Source organism: Staurois parvus, unplaced genomic scaffold (genome assembly GCF_062004578.1).
Source record: "Staurois parvus isolate SC_StPar_1 unplaced genomic scaffold, SC_StPar_1.0 ptg000468l, whole genome shotgun sequence".
NCBI lineage: Eukaryota > Metazoa > Chordata > Amphibia > Anura > Ranidae > Staurois > Staurois parvus.
In genome coordinates, this window is record NW_028318264.1 from 2,362,851 (window position 1) to 2,380,468 (window position 17,618).

Sequence of the window (17,618 nt, forward strand, 5' to 3'; positions counted from 1 at the left end):
TAGCATGTGCCAGAGATTTCTGTAGGTCTTTAGCTGACACTCTGGGATTCTTCTTTAGCTCATGCAGCATTCTGCACTGTGCTCTTGCAGTCATTTTTACAGGACGACCACGCCTAGGGAGAGTAGCAACAGTGCTAAACTTTCTCCATTTGTAGACAGTCTGTCTTACCGTGGACACATGAACATCAAGGCTTTTGGAGATACTTTTGTAACCCTTTCCAGCTTCATGCAAGTCAACAATTCTTGATCGTAGGTCTTCTGAGAGCTCTTTTCTGTGAGGCATGGTTCACATCAGACAGTGCTTCTTGAAACCAGTAAACCCAAAACAGGTGTGTGTTTAAAAAACAGGACAGCTGCCAGCAACACGTCCAATATCATCACACTGATTGGAGTCAAGGTTGGCTCACTCCTGGCTCCAATTAGCTCTGGGAGAAGTCATTAAGCTAGGGCCTCACATACTTTTTCCTCCCTGCACTGTGAATGTTTACATGTTATGTGCAATTAAACCATGGCAACATCTAATGTTTGTGTAGTATTATGTTCAGCAGACTGTGTTCTTCTATTGTTGTGACTTAGATGACGTTCAGAGCACATTTTATGCCCAATTCATGCAAAACTCCAGGTAATCCCAAGGGGTTCACATACTTCACCATACGGTGAAAGTGAAATGCGCCTATCCAGATGACTGGGTTACAGAAAGTGCTGCAATCCTCCCAGCGTTTGCCATTACCAATCACATAAAAACTTCTCCATTCATGAAGATATAAAAAGAATACGCAATCTCAAAGTGTAGTATGCAACTGCTTACGCTTTTATTCTTAAAAAGTTAAAATGTTACTCACAAAAAAAGTGCACTGTATAATCCAGTGCACTGAATCCCAATTGTTTTTAAATGACAAGCTGTTTCTTTAAGTGTGGACATTGGAAGAGGAGATATGGCAAAATGGCAACTCACAACCTTCCAGGCATGCTAACGTCACACAGTGCCACCCTGACGTGTTTCGTCACTCCATGCAGCAACTTCCTCATAGGAAAAGCATTTCTTACCTTCCCCTGTTGTATCCAAAACTAAACAAAGTTTTAGCTTTAAATATACTGTATTTTAATAATAATTTAAAATTGTACCTGTTAGGTGGTCAGATTCCATATCACACTTGACATAGAAGTGGCTCTCTCCTTGGTCCACACCATCTGGGTCTATCATATAGATTCCAGACTCCTGCACACCAACATTTTTCAAAGCTGCACATGACTCATACACTACACAGCAAAAAAAGAAGAAAAAAGAATGATGTATGGTTTCACAGCATAATTCTGGAGTGTGGATGCAACAGATAAAAATGATTCATGAAGTCTGTTTCTGTTTGGTTTTCCAGTGGCCTGCTGGAGGTCATTTTGTAGGGCTGGGCTCTGGCAGTGCTCCTCCTCTTCCTCCTTGCACAAAGGAGAAGATACCGGTACTGCTGGACCTTCTACAGTCCTGTCCAGCTCTCCTAGAGTAACTGCCTGTCTCCTGGAATCTCCTCCATGCTCTTGAGACTGTGCTGGGAGACACAGCAAACCTTTTGGCAATGGCACGTATTGATGTGCCATCCTGGAGGAGTTGGACTGCCTGTTCAACCTCTGTAGTGTCTAGGTAGCGGCTTATGCTACCAGTAGTGACACTGACCCTAGCCAAATGCAAAACTAGTGAAAAACAGTCAGAAAAATGAATAGGGAAAAAATGTCACTGGCCTCCACCTGTAAAACCTTTCCTGTTTTGGGGGTCACTTCATTGTTGCCCATCTAGTGCACCTGTTGTTAACTTCATTAACTCCAAAGCAGCTGAAACTGATTAACAACCCCCTCTGCTACTTAACTGACCAGATCAATATCCCAGGAGTTTAATTTACTTGATGCTATACTCTGATAAAAAAAAGTGTTCCTTTAATTTTTTTAAGTGTATAATTGCTAACTGCATGTCATACCAAATAATGTCACCACAACTGTCAACTGTCAGCACAGTGAATGCCCCTACATATATTCTGTGATGAACCAGCAAAAGACACAGGAGATGACACACCTTTCATCTACAAAACACTTCAAGAACACTACATGTTCTTATGCAATTTACAGTTTTTAAAGTCTATAGAAAACAGAGAGCAACCCAATCAGATTGGTTTTCTACCAATTTATATCTGATGCTTTTCATGAAGCTCTAGTGGCATGTTATAGGGACATTCTGTGCTCCTTAAGGTTCTCATTAGACAAGTGTTTCAACATCTCTTGACGTTGATAGTGTTCTTTCCTTTATGATGCACTTTTAGGTGCCAAATGTCAAATGTGTAAAATATTTTCTCATCAAATGCAACATTTATTCTAAAAAACATACATCAAACTAAATAAAAATACTAAATCTTACATGAAACTTTACATATGTGCAAAATTAAAACAATTACCATCATGCACTTATTTGTAAAATGACTCTCTTTATAAACAGGCATATACGGTATGTGCTAGGCACAAATATAACACAAACAATGGCCATACCATTTTCACTGCAAAAGTGATAAAACAAATGAGAAATCATTTGGCCAAATTATTAAAGACAAAATATATAACATATAGGTGTGAGTTAACAGAGCACACAATGTAACCTTTTCATTGTTCTCAGCATGCACAGATTATTTTACCTTGGCAAATAACACCAGCTCTTTCTTTGGTAATGCATGTACCAGAAATTTTCATATTGCAGTTTTCTAGGACAGCCTCACTTCCATTGCAGTTAACAAAGGAAATTGCTGATACATCTGTGTCCTCTGCAATAATCCTAACAAATCAGAAATAAAAATTCAGGGTGGATTTAAAAACATAGTGCACTTTGAATTAATTGCACAAACAGACTCCTGCAAAAGAGTGAACAAAAATGTCATTTATTCTGTAGAAAACACACAAAACCTTCTCAAACTTGCAGCCTATTTTCCTCTTTATGGTATCCCTTTAAACATGGTAAATGTTGTTCTACCATAAATATGTCTAGTGGACCTTCTAGCTACACTATAAGTGTACTCCACAAAGAGATGATAGGTCCATCCAAGGAGTGTAGGGAAACAGTCGGTTCACGGTATAGCAGGGCACCAAAGGCAGATCGGGCCTGAAAGTAGCATGACGACTCACAGAAGTAGGCTGATGGCCCCAGGTAAGAACTGGTAGTGTTGATCATCTGGTGGGTACAGAGTGCAAAGGCCAGCTGGAATGCTAGGTCCATCCTACTCATAAAAAGGGGCTTAGTGACAAAATGGTACCAGGAAGTAAGTCAAAGGCACTCGGCAGTGAGAATGCAGAATATGGAGCTGGTTGTGGACACTGTAGGGATGGTAGCAGTTAGAATTTAGGTCCAGCAGTGGACATGGGTAACCAGGAACAAAGCCAAGGGTTGAGACAAGTTGTAGATTCGGATAGCCAGGAAGAAAGCCAAAGGTCAAGGCAGGTAGCAGGAAGGAAGCCAGCTGTCAGTACATAGGAATCAATAGTGGAAAGCAGGCTAGATAGCAGGCAGGTACAATGCAGGGCAGCTAGCTTGCAGAAGCATTGCTTGGATAGCGAGCTTGGAGCTGCACTGAGTTTAAATAGACAAGGTAAGAAAAGTAGTGATATCAGAGGAAAATACCAAGTGGCCCATTGAGTCTGCCCTATTCTCTTTATTTATATACTTTTATTTAATAATTTAGTTTTTAATTTTTTTTGTCCCAAGCATGTTTGAATCCATTAACTGTTGACAGACTCATTATCTCTGCTGCAAGCAATGATCGCATGCTGGTTGGCTGCAGGGTTACGAACATGCCCGTTCGACAGAAGCTGGTCAAATAAAAAAATAGCATAACACATCAACAATCAAAAGCAACCAAACACACAGTTATCTACAGTTGCAAGAAAAAGTATGTGAACCCCTTGGGATTACGTGGAGTTTTGCATGAATTGGGCATAAAATGTGCTCTGAACGTCATCTAATTCACAACAATAGAAGAACACAGTCTGCTGAACATAATACTACACAAACATTAGATGTTGCCATGGTTTAATTGCACATAACATGTAAACATTCACAGTGCAGGGAGGAAAATGTATGTGAACATTTGGACTTAATAACTGGTTGACCCTCCTTTGGCAGCAATAACCTCAACCAAACGTTTCCTGTAGTTGCAGATCAGACCTGCACAACGATCTGGAGTCATTTTGGACCACTCCTCTTCACAAAACTGTTTCAGTGTAGCAATATTCTTGGGATGTCTGGTGTGAATCGCTCTGTTAAGGTCATGCCACAGCATTTCAATCGGGTTGAGGTCAGGACTCTGACTGGGCCACTCCAGAAGGCGTATTCTGTGCTGTTGCAGCCATTGTTTTGTTGAAGTACTTGTATGCTTTGGGTCATTGTCCTGTTGCATCACCCATCCTCTGCGGAGCTTCAGTTGGCGGACAGATGGTTGTACGTTTTCCTGCAAAATGTCTTGATAAACTCTGGAATTCATTTTCCCATCAATGACAACAATCCGTCCAGGCCCTGAGGCCGCAAAGCAGCCCCAAACCATGATGCTCCCTCCGCCATGTTTTACAGTGGGGATGAGGTTTTGATGTTGGTGTGCTGTGCCTTTTTTTCTGCACACATAGTGTTGTGTGTTCTTCCCAAACAACTCAATCTTGGTTTCATCTGTCCACAGTATATTTTGCCAGTAGTGCTGTGGAACATCCAGGTGCTCTTTTGCAAACTTCAAACGTGCTGCAATATTCATTTTGGACAGCAATGGCTTCCTCCGTGGTGTCCTCCCATGTACTCCATTCTTGTTTAATGTTTTCCTTATTGTAGATGTGTCAACAAAAATGTTAGCATGTGCCAGAGATTTCTGTAGGTCTTTAGCTGACACTCTGGGATTCTTCTTTACCTCATGCAGCATTCTGCGCTGTGCTCTTGCAGTCATTTTTACAGGACGACCATGCCTAGGGAGAGTAGCAACAGTGCTAAACTTTCTCCATTTGTAGACAGTCTGTCTTACCGTGGACACATGAACATCAAGGCTTTTGGAGATACTTTTGTAACCCTTTCCAGCTTCACGCAAGTCAACAATTCTTGATCGTAGGTCTTCTGAGAGCTCTTTTCTGCGAGGCATGGTTCACATCAGACAGTGCTTCTTGAAACCAGTAAACCCAAAACAGGTGTGTGTTTTTTAAGGGCAGGACAGCTGTCAGCAACACATCCAATATTATCACACTGATTGGAGTCAAGGTTGGCTCCCTCCTGGCTCCAATTAGCTCTGGGAGAAGTCATTAAGCTAGGGCCTCACATACTTTTTCCTCCCTGCACTGTGAATGTTTACATGTTATGTGCAATTAAACCATGGCAACATCTAATGTTTGTGTAGTATTATGTTCAGCAGACTGTGTTCTTCTATTGTGACTTAGATGACGTTCAGAGCACATTTTATGCCCAATTCATGCAAAACTCCACGTAATCCCAAGGGGTTCACATACTTTTTCTTTCAACTGTATACACAACAAACACAATTACACACCAACACCAGCACCAGCACCATCACCATCAACTCCCCGTACACAACAGAAGAGATCTATAGCTCATAATCTCCACTACTCAAGCCAAAGAACCCTGTGACAGTGGCTGTGATAAGAGAGTATCCCCCCAGAAAGAGTCCGCTATATCCAAACAAGGTTGCCAGATTTTTGTGAACGTTTAAGGGCAGGCCCATCCTTTATAGATCAGCTTATATTGAGGCAGAACAAAATTCCCCATTCGATAGAATTGGTGTGTAGAAGGTGGAGTGTCACTCTTCCAGTTTAACAAAACAAGTTTTCTAGCATAAAACAGGAGCAGGTGTATCAATATTCTAGACTGAGTGTGAGGGACAAAATCATTCAAAATACCCAACAGGCCAACCTCCGGGGTACATGGCACCGACAAATGCAAAGTTTCGTCAAAGAAAGTAAAGAGGTCCTGCCAGTATGAAGCAAGGGCCGGAGAGGCCCAAAACATATGTACCAGATCAGCACCCCTAAGACAACAACGGGGACAAGAGGACGCCAATCCAAAGCCCATGCCGGTCAGCCTAGCTGGGGTATAATGAAGATAGTGTATAAATTTGAATTGAATAAACCTGTCAGCAGTACTAATAAGATCTTGAAAACAGACCTCCACCGCCTCTTCTCAACCCTCCTCTGGCAGCCCAGGGAGTACCGCCCCCCATTTACGAAGATCAATTTGAAAATGGTTAATCCTGACCGCCTGGAGACGGGTATATAAGGTAGTGACCAGCTTCACCACATCTGGGTCCAACATTAGCCCCTCAAGGGAGAAATTGGAAAGTTCCAGGGCCAGAGTCCCAAATTGAACCTGTAGAGCATGCCGTAGCAATAAATATGTATTATACAGGATTTCTATAGTGCCAACAATTTGCTCAGCCCTTTACAATATAACGGGAGACAATACAGCAACAATACAGTTCAATACAGATACCTAAAGTTGGATAGAGAAGGAATGTGATTTTTAGGATTCTCTCTGCTAAATGAGCATGGTGCTGGTTTTCTGGAATTGTAAGTCCTGTTCAGTGGTGCCATATTTAGTTAATTTAAGTGTTTGATCAAGCATGTATTGGTTATGTAAGATTTTAATAAAAAAAAATACCTGGTAGCTATTGCAGGGCCTTGAAAGCCAAGCTGGCGACACACGACTTTGGCATCCTTGTTACTCCAATGCTTAGGACATATCTTTCCTCGAAGTCCCTGGTACTCTACTTCAACAATTCCTTCCAAGCTATTTTTTCCTCCAACCAGGCGAATACCTTATAAAAAATATTAACTGTTTAAAATGTATAAGGATACCAACATGGAAGGTGATGATACATTTTTTAAATACCTGTACCCAATATAAAACAAATGTATTAATAGAGTGTTACTTTAAGCGGAACTAAACCCTCCTCTCCTTTTCAGCCAAGGAAGCTGCCATCTTAACCTCTGTTTGATCTGCAACTGCCATGTTGCTGCACATGTGATCAGTTATGACTCCAGCCATTTGATGGTCTGACAGTTTGGCACAAGCAAATATGACAGTTAGCATACATCATGGTATGCTGGGAATGTAACATTTTTTCATTTAAACTGTTAAATCAGTAGTCTTCCAAACTGCGGCCCGGGGGCCAGATGCAGCCCTTTCCTTGCTTTTATCTGGCCCTTATGGCACTATTTCATCCACTGATACCTCTTGGGTATAATTTCCGCCACTTGACACCAATGAATGGAGCACAACTCCTTCCAACGACACCAATAATGAGGCACAATCCCTCCCAGTGACACAAATGATAGGGTCCAATGACATCAATGATGGGGCAAAATTCCTCTCACTGACACCAAACAAAGGGGCATAATTTTTTTGCCACTGATGTTGGGACCTTTTCCTCTCCCACTGGCTGCAATCCAGCCCTTGTAATGTCTGAAGGACAGTAAACTGGGCCTTTGTTTAGAAAGTTTGGAGACCCTGTGTTAAATCAATGGGTTTAGTTCTTCGTTAGCCTGGGTTCACACTAATGCAGTGTGGGAAATGCTGCAAATCCTGTGTGTTTCCCACAACTGCATTGAAATCGCATGGCGTTCATATGATCTGGTGCGGGTGTCAATGATAAATTAATGATATCCCAAATCAGACTGCAAAGCGCAATGCGATTGCTAGAAATAGTGTCGCATGGGTGAGAACACCCATGCGATGCAATTCAGGGGCGGATAAAAAAAGGGTCTTGCACCTTTTTGGTGCGGATGTGATGTGATTTGAGCCATACAAAATGTGGTGTGCTTCCTGTGCGAATTACATATGGTGTCCTGCACCACATTAGTGTGAATCTGGGCTAAAGAGGAGCTAAATCCTCCATTTATTTTCAGCCAAGGAAGCTGCCATCTTAGCCCCTGTTTAATCTGCAACTGTCATAGTGCTGCACATCATTTGATCGGTTATGACACCAGCCATTTAATGGTTTGACTGTTTGGATGAGAGCAAATATGACAGTTATCTTTCCAGGCATGCCAGGAATTGAACTTTTTTTTTAAACTGTTAAATTGATGGGTTTAGTTCCATGTTCTAGCAGGATGTAATTTTTTGACTAAAGTTCTACTTTTAAAAGTAGTGGTATACCAGGGTTACACCCTGGTCACATCGGATGCGACTTGCCATGCAGTTTGCCACGCCATGTGACTAGCAGAGGAAAAATGGTCTTCACTCATATTTATGACCTAGGAGGCTGGGAGCGATGTCATGATGTCGCTTCCTGTTCATAGCTGATGTAAATGAGGACAATTTTTTTGGAAAGCATTAGATCAATTATGTTTTTTAACTGATGCTTTCCATTGTAGAGGAGAAATATAGAGTCTTATTGACCCCAGATCTCTCCATAAAGAGGACCTGTCATGCTTTATTGTGATCACAAGGGATGCTCACCTTTGTGACAGCAATAAAAGTGATACAAAAAAAATTAACCTCCTCGGCGGTCTGATTATTTCCGATTTTTTTGTGCTGAAAGCAGTACCATTTTTTTGCATGGAAATATGTAGTTTTTTTTATTGTAGGCTGTAATTTTTAGGAATAACTCACTGAACTCTGTCCGAACAAGAGTCTAGTAAACATCCCGGGTAGGATAAAATTTGAAACACGAAATCATAAATTATAATTTAATAAATAATCATAAAAAATAATAATATAATAATAATAAATTTAATTCAATAATATAATCAAACCAAAAACACTGAAATTTGAAATACAGAGGCAAATTCGCACATCGCTGAGCAAAGTCGCAAAATCGTTTTCAGTGTCTGATGACGAATTTCCCCCACAAATCATTATCACTCAATTCTGCAAGTGGTTCTCATTTACTATCGCTGTTCTCTAGCTGGTCTAAAACCACTTTTGACGTAAAGGGACGCTTTTTGGACGCCATGGACTTTTCTAAGTTTCCAGGCAGAAAGAACAGTCAAAATGCAGGCAGGGCACAGGACAAAGCACTCGGGACAAAATGTATGTGAAATGCTTTGATACAGTAATGTTTTACTGTGTAATAGTCATTTTAAAAAAAATGAAATTTTTTAAAAATTTCAAATTTGCCGCCGGTTTTGGCGCCCGTACGTCCCGACGTCACAGGGACCGGAACACGGAAGCCAAATGCCGGCATCAGCCGGAGGAGATGGCCGGGGACGCTGCAGGGGACACAAATCGTGGGAGCGAAGGACAAGGTAAGTGCTGCAGGGACTCCCTGAGCAACACCGCATGGTAAGCCCGAGTGTAGCTCGGGGTTACCTCTCTTGGTACTCAAATTTTACCCCGAGCTACACTCGGGAATACCACTAAGGAGGTTAAAGGGACAGTGTAAAAAAAAAAAATAATAAAATAAATATTGATACAAAATTTTTAAAGTGCCCCCCCGTCTTTATGCGCAGCAGTGAACGCATATGTAGGTCACACCCACATATGTAAACGGTCTTTACACCACACATGTGAGGTATCGCCGCAAACGTTATAGTGAGAGAAAAAATTTTAGTACTAGACCTTCTCTGTAACCCTAAACTGGTAACCTGTAAAAATTTTTAATGCGTCACCACTCAAGATTTTTAAGTAGTGTTGTTTGGTGCCATTCCTCGAGTGTGCGCAATTTTAAAGCATGACATGTTAGGTATCTATTTACTTGGCGTAAAATTGGGTTATATATTGTGGGGTTTTTTTTAATTCATTAAAGTGTATGTTAAAAAACTGTTGCACAAATATTGTGTGACACAAAAATTGCAATAAGAAATGACTGCCATTTTATTCTCTAGGACTTCTGCTAAAAAAAAAATATAATGTTTGGGGGTTCTAAGTGTAGCACTACCCTTTTGAGGGCCACTGGATTTGATTGGGTCCCCCTTATGCGCTGCACAGCTAGGCAACACACATTTTCCACATTTTCTCTCTGAGTCAGTAAAGCAGTCCTTGGGCTTGGTTTTGTTGTTTTAATTAAGGGTTTATTAACTTGGATGGGGTCTAGGGGTATATGGGATGCCGAAGAAACTGCAAAACGTGAACAGAAACTTCTTAGCCACAAACTGTACAAAAATGTGCATCGGCAACAGTATAGCACTGTCTATTTTAAGGAGCACTGAAGTCCCCTTGATGTAACTCCTCAGACACCAGATGAATCCTTCCTCTTCACCCAGCTTCACTAAGGCAAGGGATACCAAGAGGTACAATTAAGTAGTGCTGGATGAGAACTAGTTGGGCTTTGCACCTGACTGCCCTCTCCATTTATCTGGCTCAGGAGGTGTAGAAGTACTCACACTGTCCTGTCCTGTTTTCTTGGTGGGTTGGTGGCTGCCTTCAGGCCTTACACTGGGCTGGCTCCTTCTCTGCTGCACAGGATGCCCTGCCTAGGAGACTTTGGGCAGTGGAAATCCTTCTTTCCAGAATCCTGCCTGTAGGTAGACTCTCCTCCCTGGGGCCCCCTCCCAGGCTCCATACTTCAGCCTTCTCTCAGTCCATCTTCCACCTAACTCTAGCAACAACAACCCCTGCTACACAGGCCCTGCCACATTTAGGGGCTGTCCTTGACCACGCTACAAAGCCTCTTGCCTGGGGATTGGCCAAGTTCCCCTAAACATGCAAATCTGGGCCTCCGCCCCTCTTCCAGAAAGTTCCAGCACTTTCTGGAAGGGTGGGAGGGCTCCAGAAGCCCTGATCTGTAGAGCCTCCTAGCCCGTCCTGAGGTGAACTTACTGCCTTACTCCCATGCTGCTCATTCCAGGCTGCTATTCAGCCTCTGACTAACAAGAATCCTATCTAGCTACCCTGGATTTTCTAGCATAAAAATACAGATTTTTACTTATAAACAAAAAGAGTCAGAATAGGATTGGTCCTTGAGTGATTAAACTCATAGTGTTTATCCTAAATATTTTATTAATTAATGTATAATAAAATCTTTGTATACGTGCTGCCATCTTCCTTCCCAGGAAACAAAGCAGGGACAGAGGTTTCTGTGAAAGGGATCTTCATTACAAGATTCTGAGTGATTTGTGTTGTTATCAGCGACCAGCACTACCCCTCCTCATAAGTATGAGTGTGTCTTCAGTCAAGACTTCATTGAACATCCCAGCTCTGAGGATGAGTATCCACATATAGACATCATGATATATTGCAGCAATTGTAATAAGTGGCCCAGGGAACTACCTGCAACTTTGACATTAGGCCAGACATGCATAAAACGTAATGAGGAGTCTATTCAGCACACAGGCCTCGTGTTCATTTGGTTTAGTACATGAACTTTAAACTGACAGGTGTATGCAGGATCGGTTATCAATGTACAGCTAACTCACAAATGAAGAGCAAAATCCTCTAGAATAATAGATTATATCCTTTATGTAGTATAGATAATAATAAATTGCAGTAAACAATAGCACATCATTTTTTTTCTGACTAATCTAAACTGATAAACATGATACTTGCTGATTTACTGAGGACAATGTCAAAACAATAATATGCATTTTACATATCCTTCTGATATCCTTGTCCTTTTGATTCAACAGGAAGTGAGTGAAAATTTCTCAAAGGTGAGAGAACTTTCCCTCTTAGCTGTCACTGCCACAGGTTTCCCTTTGAGAAGATTTTCTCCCTATTGCTGTTCCTTTGACAGTCATGTTTTGTTGGATTTCCAATCACTTTCTGTCAGAACAGAAGCAGAATGGATACTTTTCTCAGCGAGGACACAGACCAAGTTAAAACCTATTATTTACAATGTGTAAAGCCAAAACATTCAACTTTAGCTCTGGGTAGAAGAGAGAAAGGTTAAAACTCATGTCAGGATATTTTGGCTGCCTTTGTTCCTACAGATGCAACAGGAAGTGAATTGAAATCTCTACAAAGTGAAAGGAATGCCCTTCTAGACAGTCGTCACCAGTAAAGTTTGGACAAACCTGTGTACAAAATCATTCTATATGAGCGTTTTTTTCTGCCAAGGGAACTTTTCAGAGACCAGTGTGCATGGACCCTTACCTTCTGTTCTCTAAAAAAGTAAAGATTTCCTTCACTTTGGTAAGCAGTGAAAATTGAAAGGATAAATCTTCCCACAAGGGACATAGACAGCAATAAGAATTTGATAAAGGTGGTAACCCCTACCTAAAATAAACTTATATATAAATATATATATAAAATCGAGCGCAGTATGAGGATGTAGATAGGGTAGCTGCTGGCACTGAAAGGCACCTCGTGAACCTCCAGAGTAATGGTAAAATATGAAAGTGCAGCGCTAACTTAAACAATGATTACACATAAGATAGATCCCATATGAATGTGGATCGGCAAAAAAGACGGCGTCAGTTCATCAGATGTGCTAAATACGTATAAAGTCTCCAACACTTGAAGAGCCAGGGATAGTAGATATCAGCAATGATAAAGAAAAGCCAAGTAATGCACTGACCAGATAGCGCAAGTTAAAGCGCATGGGACATTTAAGACCTGTCCCTGGTACTCAGCCACTGTATCACTGGAGCAAGGCGGTGTCATCTGTAGGGTGACCACTAGATGTCATCTGTCCGGATGGAAGCTGTGTCCAGTCACTGTGTTGATGGATCAGGTGGGTGTTGTCTGTAGGGTGACCACTAGATGTCATCGGTTCCAGGAGAAGCTGTATCACGGATCCAGGGATGTCACTGCAGATGTGTTCTTGTTAGGCACAATCCCAGGACCTACTGGATTTACAGGCTCCCCAGAAATAAAGAGCCCGTGGAAAAAGGCCTCAAATAGTGTGATAACGTTTATTTAAAATTGAACAATCAGAAAAGAACTTACTTTAGCAAAGGTACAGCTGCTTATAAACGGCCAGACCGGAGGTACATGTACATAAGATAAACAAAGCTTGGCACTTCCCTAACGCGTATCGTGTAAGTACACATCATCAGAGGGGACTGTGCCAGTGTTAAGTGTGGTGTTTTAAACCTAAAAAGGCGCCTTTTTAGGTTTAAAACACCACACTTAACACTGGCACAGTCCCCTCTGATGATGTGTACTTACACGATACGCGTTAGGGAAGTGCCAAGCTTTGTTTATCTTATGTACATGTACCTCCGGTCTGGCCGTTTATAAGCAGCTGTACCTTTGCTAAAGTAAGTTCTTTTCTGATTGTTCAATTTTAAATAAACGTTATCACACTATTTGAGGCCTTTTTCCACGGGCTCTTTATTTCTGGGGAGCCTGTAAATCCAGTAGGTCCTGGGATTGTGCCTAACAAGAACACATCTGCAGTGACATCCCTGGATCCGTGATACAGCTTCTCCTGGAACCGATGACATCTAGTGGTCACCCTACAGACAACACCCACCTGATCCATCAACACAGTGACTGGACACAGCTTCCATCCGGACAGATGACATCTAGTGGTCACCCTACAGATGACACCGCCTTGCTCCAGTGATACAGTGGCTGAGTACCAGGGACAGGTCTTAAATGTCCCATGCGCTTTAACTTGCGCTATCTGGTCAGTGCATTACTTGGCTTTTCTTTATCATTGCTGATATCTACTATCCCTGGCTCTTCAAGTGTTGGAGACTTTATACGTATTTAGCACATCTGATGAACTGACGCCGTCTTTTTTGCCGATCCACATTCATATGGGATCTATCTTATGTGTAATCATTGTTTAAGTTAGCGCTGCACTTTCATATTTTACGGTAACCCCTACCTGATCTATCCAAAACTAAAAGAAAAGAAAAAAAATCCTTAGGATTGTAAAGCTTTCCTTATACAAGACTAGAGCAAAATTTTTATTGGAGATATACTTAAAACCTCACATACCTTACAGAATATATGAAGTTTACATATAGAATAAAAGTAAGAGTTACTGTTATAGTCGTCTGCAGGGGCGGACTGACCATTTGGAAACTCGGGCACTGCCGAGGGCCCGGGGTCAGTAGGGGGCCCCATGAGATACCCCTGGTACCTTTTTCATAGGCTTTTTTGAGTTTGGGCAAGGACACAGGGGCCCCATGATCCCCTATTGCCCGGAGGCCCCACGAGTTGTCAGTCCACTCCTGGTCTCCTGCTTTCAAAATTAAAGTGGTTGTAAAGGCTGATGGCTTTTTTACCTTCATTCATTCTATGCATAAAGGTAAAAAACCGTCTGTGTGCTGTTCCCTACTCAGTCCCCCTAATACTCACCTGAGCCCCCTCTTGATCCAGCAGTGTGCATGGGAGCCTCGGCTGTCTCAGGTCTCTCTCTCCTCATTGGCTGAGACACAGCAGCCGGAGAGAGCGGGGGCAGGGCCGAGCCATGACTCTATGTCTCCTATGGATGCATAGAGTGGGGCTCGGGAGCGAGCACGAATCAGTGCCCCCATAGCAAGCAGTTATTGGGGTCACTGGTCAAGGGGGAGGAGCAAGGAGTACCGGAAGGGGAACCCAAGAAGAGGAGGATTGGGGCTTTTCTGTGCAGAACCATTGTACAGAGCAGGTAAGTATGACATGTTTGGTGTTTAAAAAAAAACTAAGTTACTATAACGTTTATTTGAACAATGATGTCAACATTACCAGAGGTGGACTGCATGGTGCTGAATCGTAATGAAAACCCATCCAATTCTACTGAAGAATCAGAACTCATTATCACCGTGACCACATTGGAGGCTGATCGTATTTGAGAAGGAAGTTGGGAACCACAAAACCTGGTCACAAAAATTAAAAGATAACTTTTACTATGGATAATTGAAGATATGTAAATCAGTACAGAAACCAGAAGTATAACATAAAGTGCTTGTTTTGGCCCCAGCTCTTGTAGAGCAGTCAGTGTAAGCGTAAATTGATGGTACTGAATAAGTACCTGTAATAAATAATAATAATAATCAAAAATAAATATATCATTTGTCAAACTTACAGACAAAATTATATCACTACAGTAGTCAACAGCAGATTTGCACTTTTTGGGTTGAAATATATATATTAATCTAGGGTAAAAAATAGTTTTGTGTGACATAGGTTGCAACTGTTAGAGTTATTCAATAAAACTCTAATTAAACATTTCATCTGTATCAGAATCAAAAAGTTTGCTTAATATACCTTCAGAAAGAACAATAGTGAGAAGCACAGCAACGATATCAACAAATCTGACTATAAGTCAGAGGCAGCAGTGCCCTAGATCTCAGACCACGGATATAAAGAGACTGTAGACACAGTAGTGCCTAGGTACTCTCACATACCAGCAACTGTGCTGTTGTCAGCCACAAATTCAAGAAAAGAGGAGATTTTTCCTGGTCCTGTTTAGGCACAATTAACTTGTTCTCTATAGCAAATCTTTACATTCTGAGTTCAAGACTGCTTTATATAAGGTTTATAAAATGCAGTGTGATTCAAAAAGAATGACGCAAAAGTAAAGCTCACTTATTCATAATGGAATGAACCTAACAAAACTGTATTAACATGAAAAGACACATTAACCTCCCTGGCGGTATGATTATTTCAGATTTTTGGTGCTGAAAGGGGTACCATTATTTTGCATGGAAATTTGGTGTTTTATATTGTAGGCCTGTAATTCCTAGGAATAACTCACTGAAATCTGTCCGAACAAGAGCTTAGTAAACATACCGGGTATGATAAAACTTGAAACACAAAATCATAAATTATAATTTAATAAATAATCATAAAAAAAAAAAAATAATACTAATACATTTAATTCAATAATATAATCAAACCAAAAACACTGAAATTTGAAATATAGCGCCAAGTTCGCACATCACTGAGCAAAGTTGCAAAATTGTTTTCAGTGTCTGATGACGAATTTCCCCACGAATCATTATTACTCAATTCTGCAAGTAGTTCTAATTTACTATCGCTGTTCTCTAGCTGGTCTAAAACTGCTTTTGACCTAAAGGGACGCTTTTTGGACGCCATTGACGTTTCTCAGTTTTCAGGTAGAAAGAACGATAAAAATGCAGGCAGGGCACAGGACAAAGCAGTAGGGACAAAATGTATGTGAAATGGTTTGATACAGTAATGTTTTACTATGTGATTTTAGTGATTTTTGTGAATGTCACTTTTTGTCATTTTCAAATTTTCCACCGTTCCAACCCCCGTACGTCCCGACGCTTGCAGGGGACGGAACACAGATGACAGATGCTGGCATCCGCCGGATTACATTGCCAGGGGACACTGCAGGAGGGACATCGCGGGAGCGCAGGACAAGGTAAGTGATCGAGGGATCGCGGAGCAGCACCGCATGGTAAGCCCGAGTGTAGCTCAGGGTTACCGCTTGTGGTACTGAAACTTTAACCCGAGCTACACTCGGGAATACCGCCAGGGAGGCTACCTGTCCAAGTTTTACCTCTGCACTACAAATGTTCAATCTGAGCCCCGTTGGTCACATGACAGATGATTGTTGTTTACCATTGATTTAACTCTTGCTACAAGTTTTTACTTTTGCACCATGACAACAAAGGTAAATGGCCAATTGTTGAAAAATATGAATGCAAGAGATCTCAATTTATTGTGTGAAGCGCTTGAATATCATAATACTAAAAAATAATTTTTACACCCAAAAAGTGTGCTGAATATATACTATTTGTAAATGAAATACATGAAAAATAATAATAATACTAATACACATTAATACCCCCTCCCAGTGGGGAAGGTAAGGTAGTGCAACAAAATATTTACAAAAATTAGTGGATTATCACACACAGTGAGAAAAATATTAAAAGTGCATATACTAAAAATAATCCACAAAATCGAAGTGAATAATAAATGAATTAAACCAGTGCATAAACCACTCGTAATATTTAATTGATCCACTTATATTAGTGCCATTTATAAAACAAACAATGAATGAATCATAAGTGAAAACCGTCCATGTATGTGAATCTGTGTTTCAAAATCAAACGTGTTTTCCACTTCTAAGTGCAAAAATTTGAGTCCTCCGAATGGCAGCAATGCCTGCTCACCTCCCCTCCTTGACCCACACAGGTTCGTCATTTCCGGTGACGCCTGTCCGGACGCCGCGGCCATATTGGATTCCCCAGTGTCATGCAGCTTTACCCATAGGATGTGGTAAAAAGGCTTGTTATCGAAGGAGGTCAATGTGAGTGTAACATTCTATTGATTACATTTTAATTAATAAAATTACTACACTATGGAAAGATCTGTATTCATTTACATGTCTTGGAGTGGAGATACAAGAAAGGAGATGCAATAAGGAGGATAAGGAGCTTGCCAGAAGGGATATACCACTGAGGTGTAAATAGCCATTTGGCCCTGTGTGGGTCAAGGAGGGGAGGTGAGCAGGCATTGCTTCCATTCGGAGGACTCAATTTTTTGCACTTAGAAGTGGAAAACACGTTTGATTTTGAAACACAGATTCACATGCATGGATGGTTTTCACTTATGATTCATTCATTGTTTGTTTTATAAATGGCACTAATATAAGTGGATCAATTAAATATTACGAGTGGTTTATGCACTGGTTTAATTCATTTATTATTCACTTCGATTTTGTGGATTATTTTTAGTATATGCACTTTTAATATTTTTCTCACTGTGTGTGATAATCCACTAATTTTTGTAAATATTTTGTTGCACTACCTTACCTTCC

The 17,618-nt window shown here is 41.1% G+C and overlaps 1 protein-coding gene across 1 annotated transcript in view; it reads right to left on the reverse strand.

The window, feature by feature from the left end:
* The window catches only part of LOC149452718 (uncharacterized), a 103,862-nt gene that overhangs the window by 80,522 nt on the left and 5,722 nt on the right, over positions 1 to 17,618 (reverse strand). Inside the window, exons 4-7 of the mRNA XM_089689048.1 lie at positions 14,573 to 14,703; positions 6,671 to 6,827; positions 2,673 to 2,809; positions 1,126 to 1,260 (exon numbers count right to left, since the gene is read on the reverse strand). Of these exons, the coding sequence (XP_089545174.1) occupies positions 1,126 to 1,260; positions 2,673 to 2,809; positions 6,671 to 6,827; positions 14,573 to 14,703 (560 nt within the window). The remainder of the gene's footprint in view (positions 1 to 1,125; positions 1,261 to 2,672; positions 2,810 to 6,670; positions 6,828 to 14,572; positions 14,704 to 17,618) is intronic.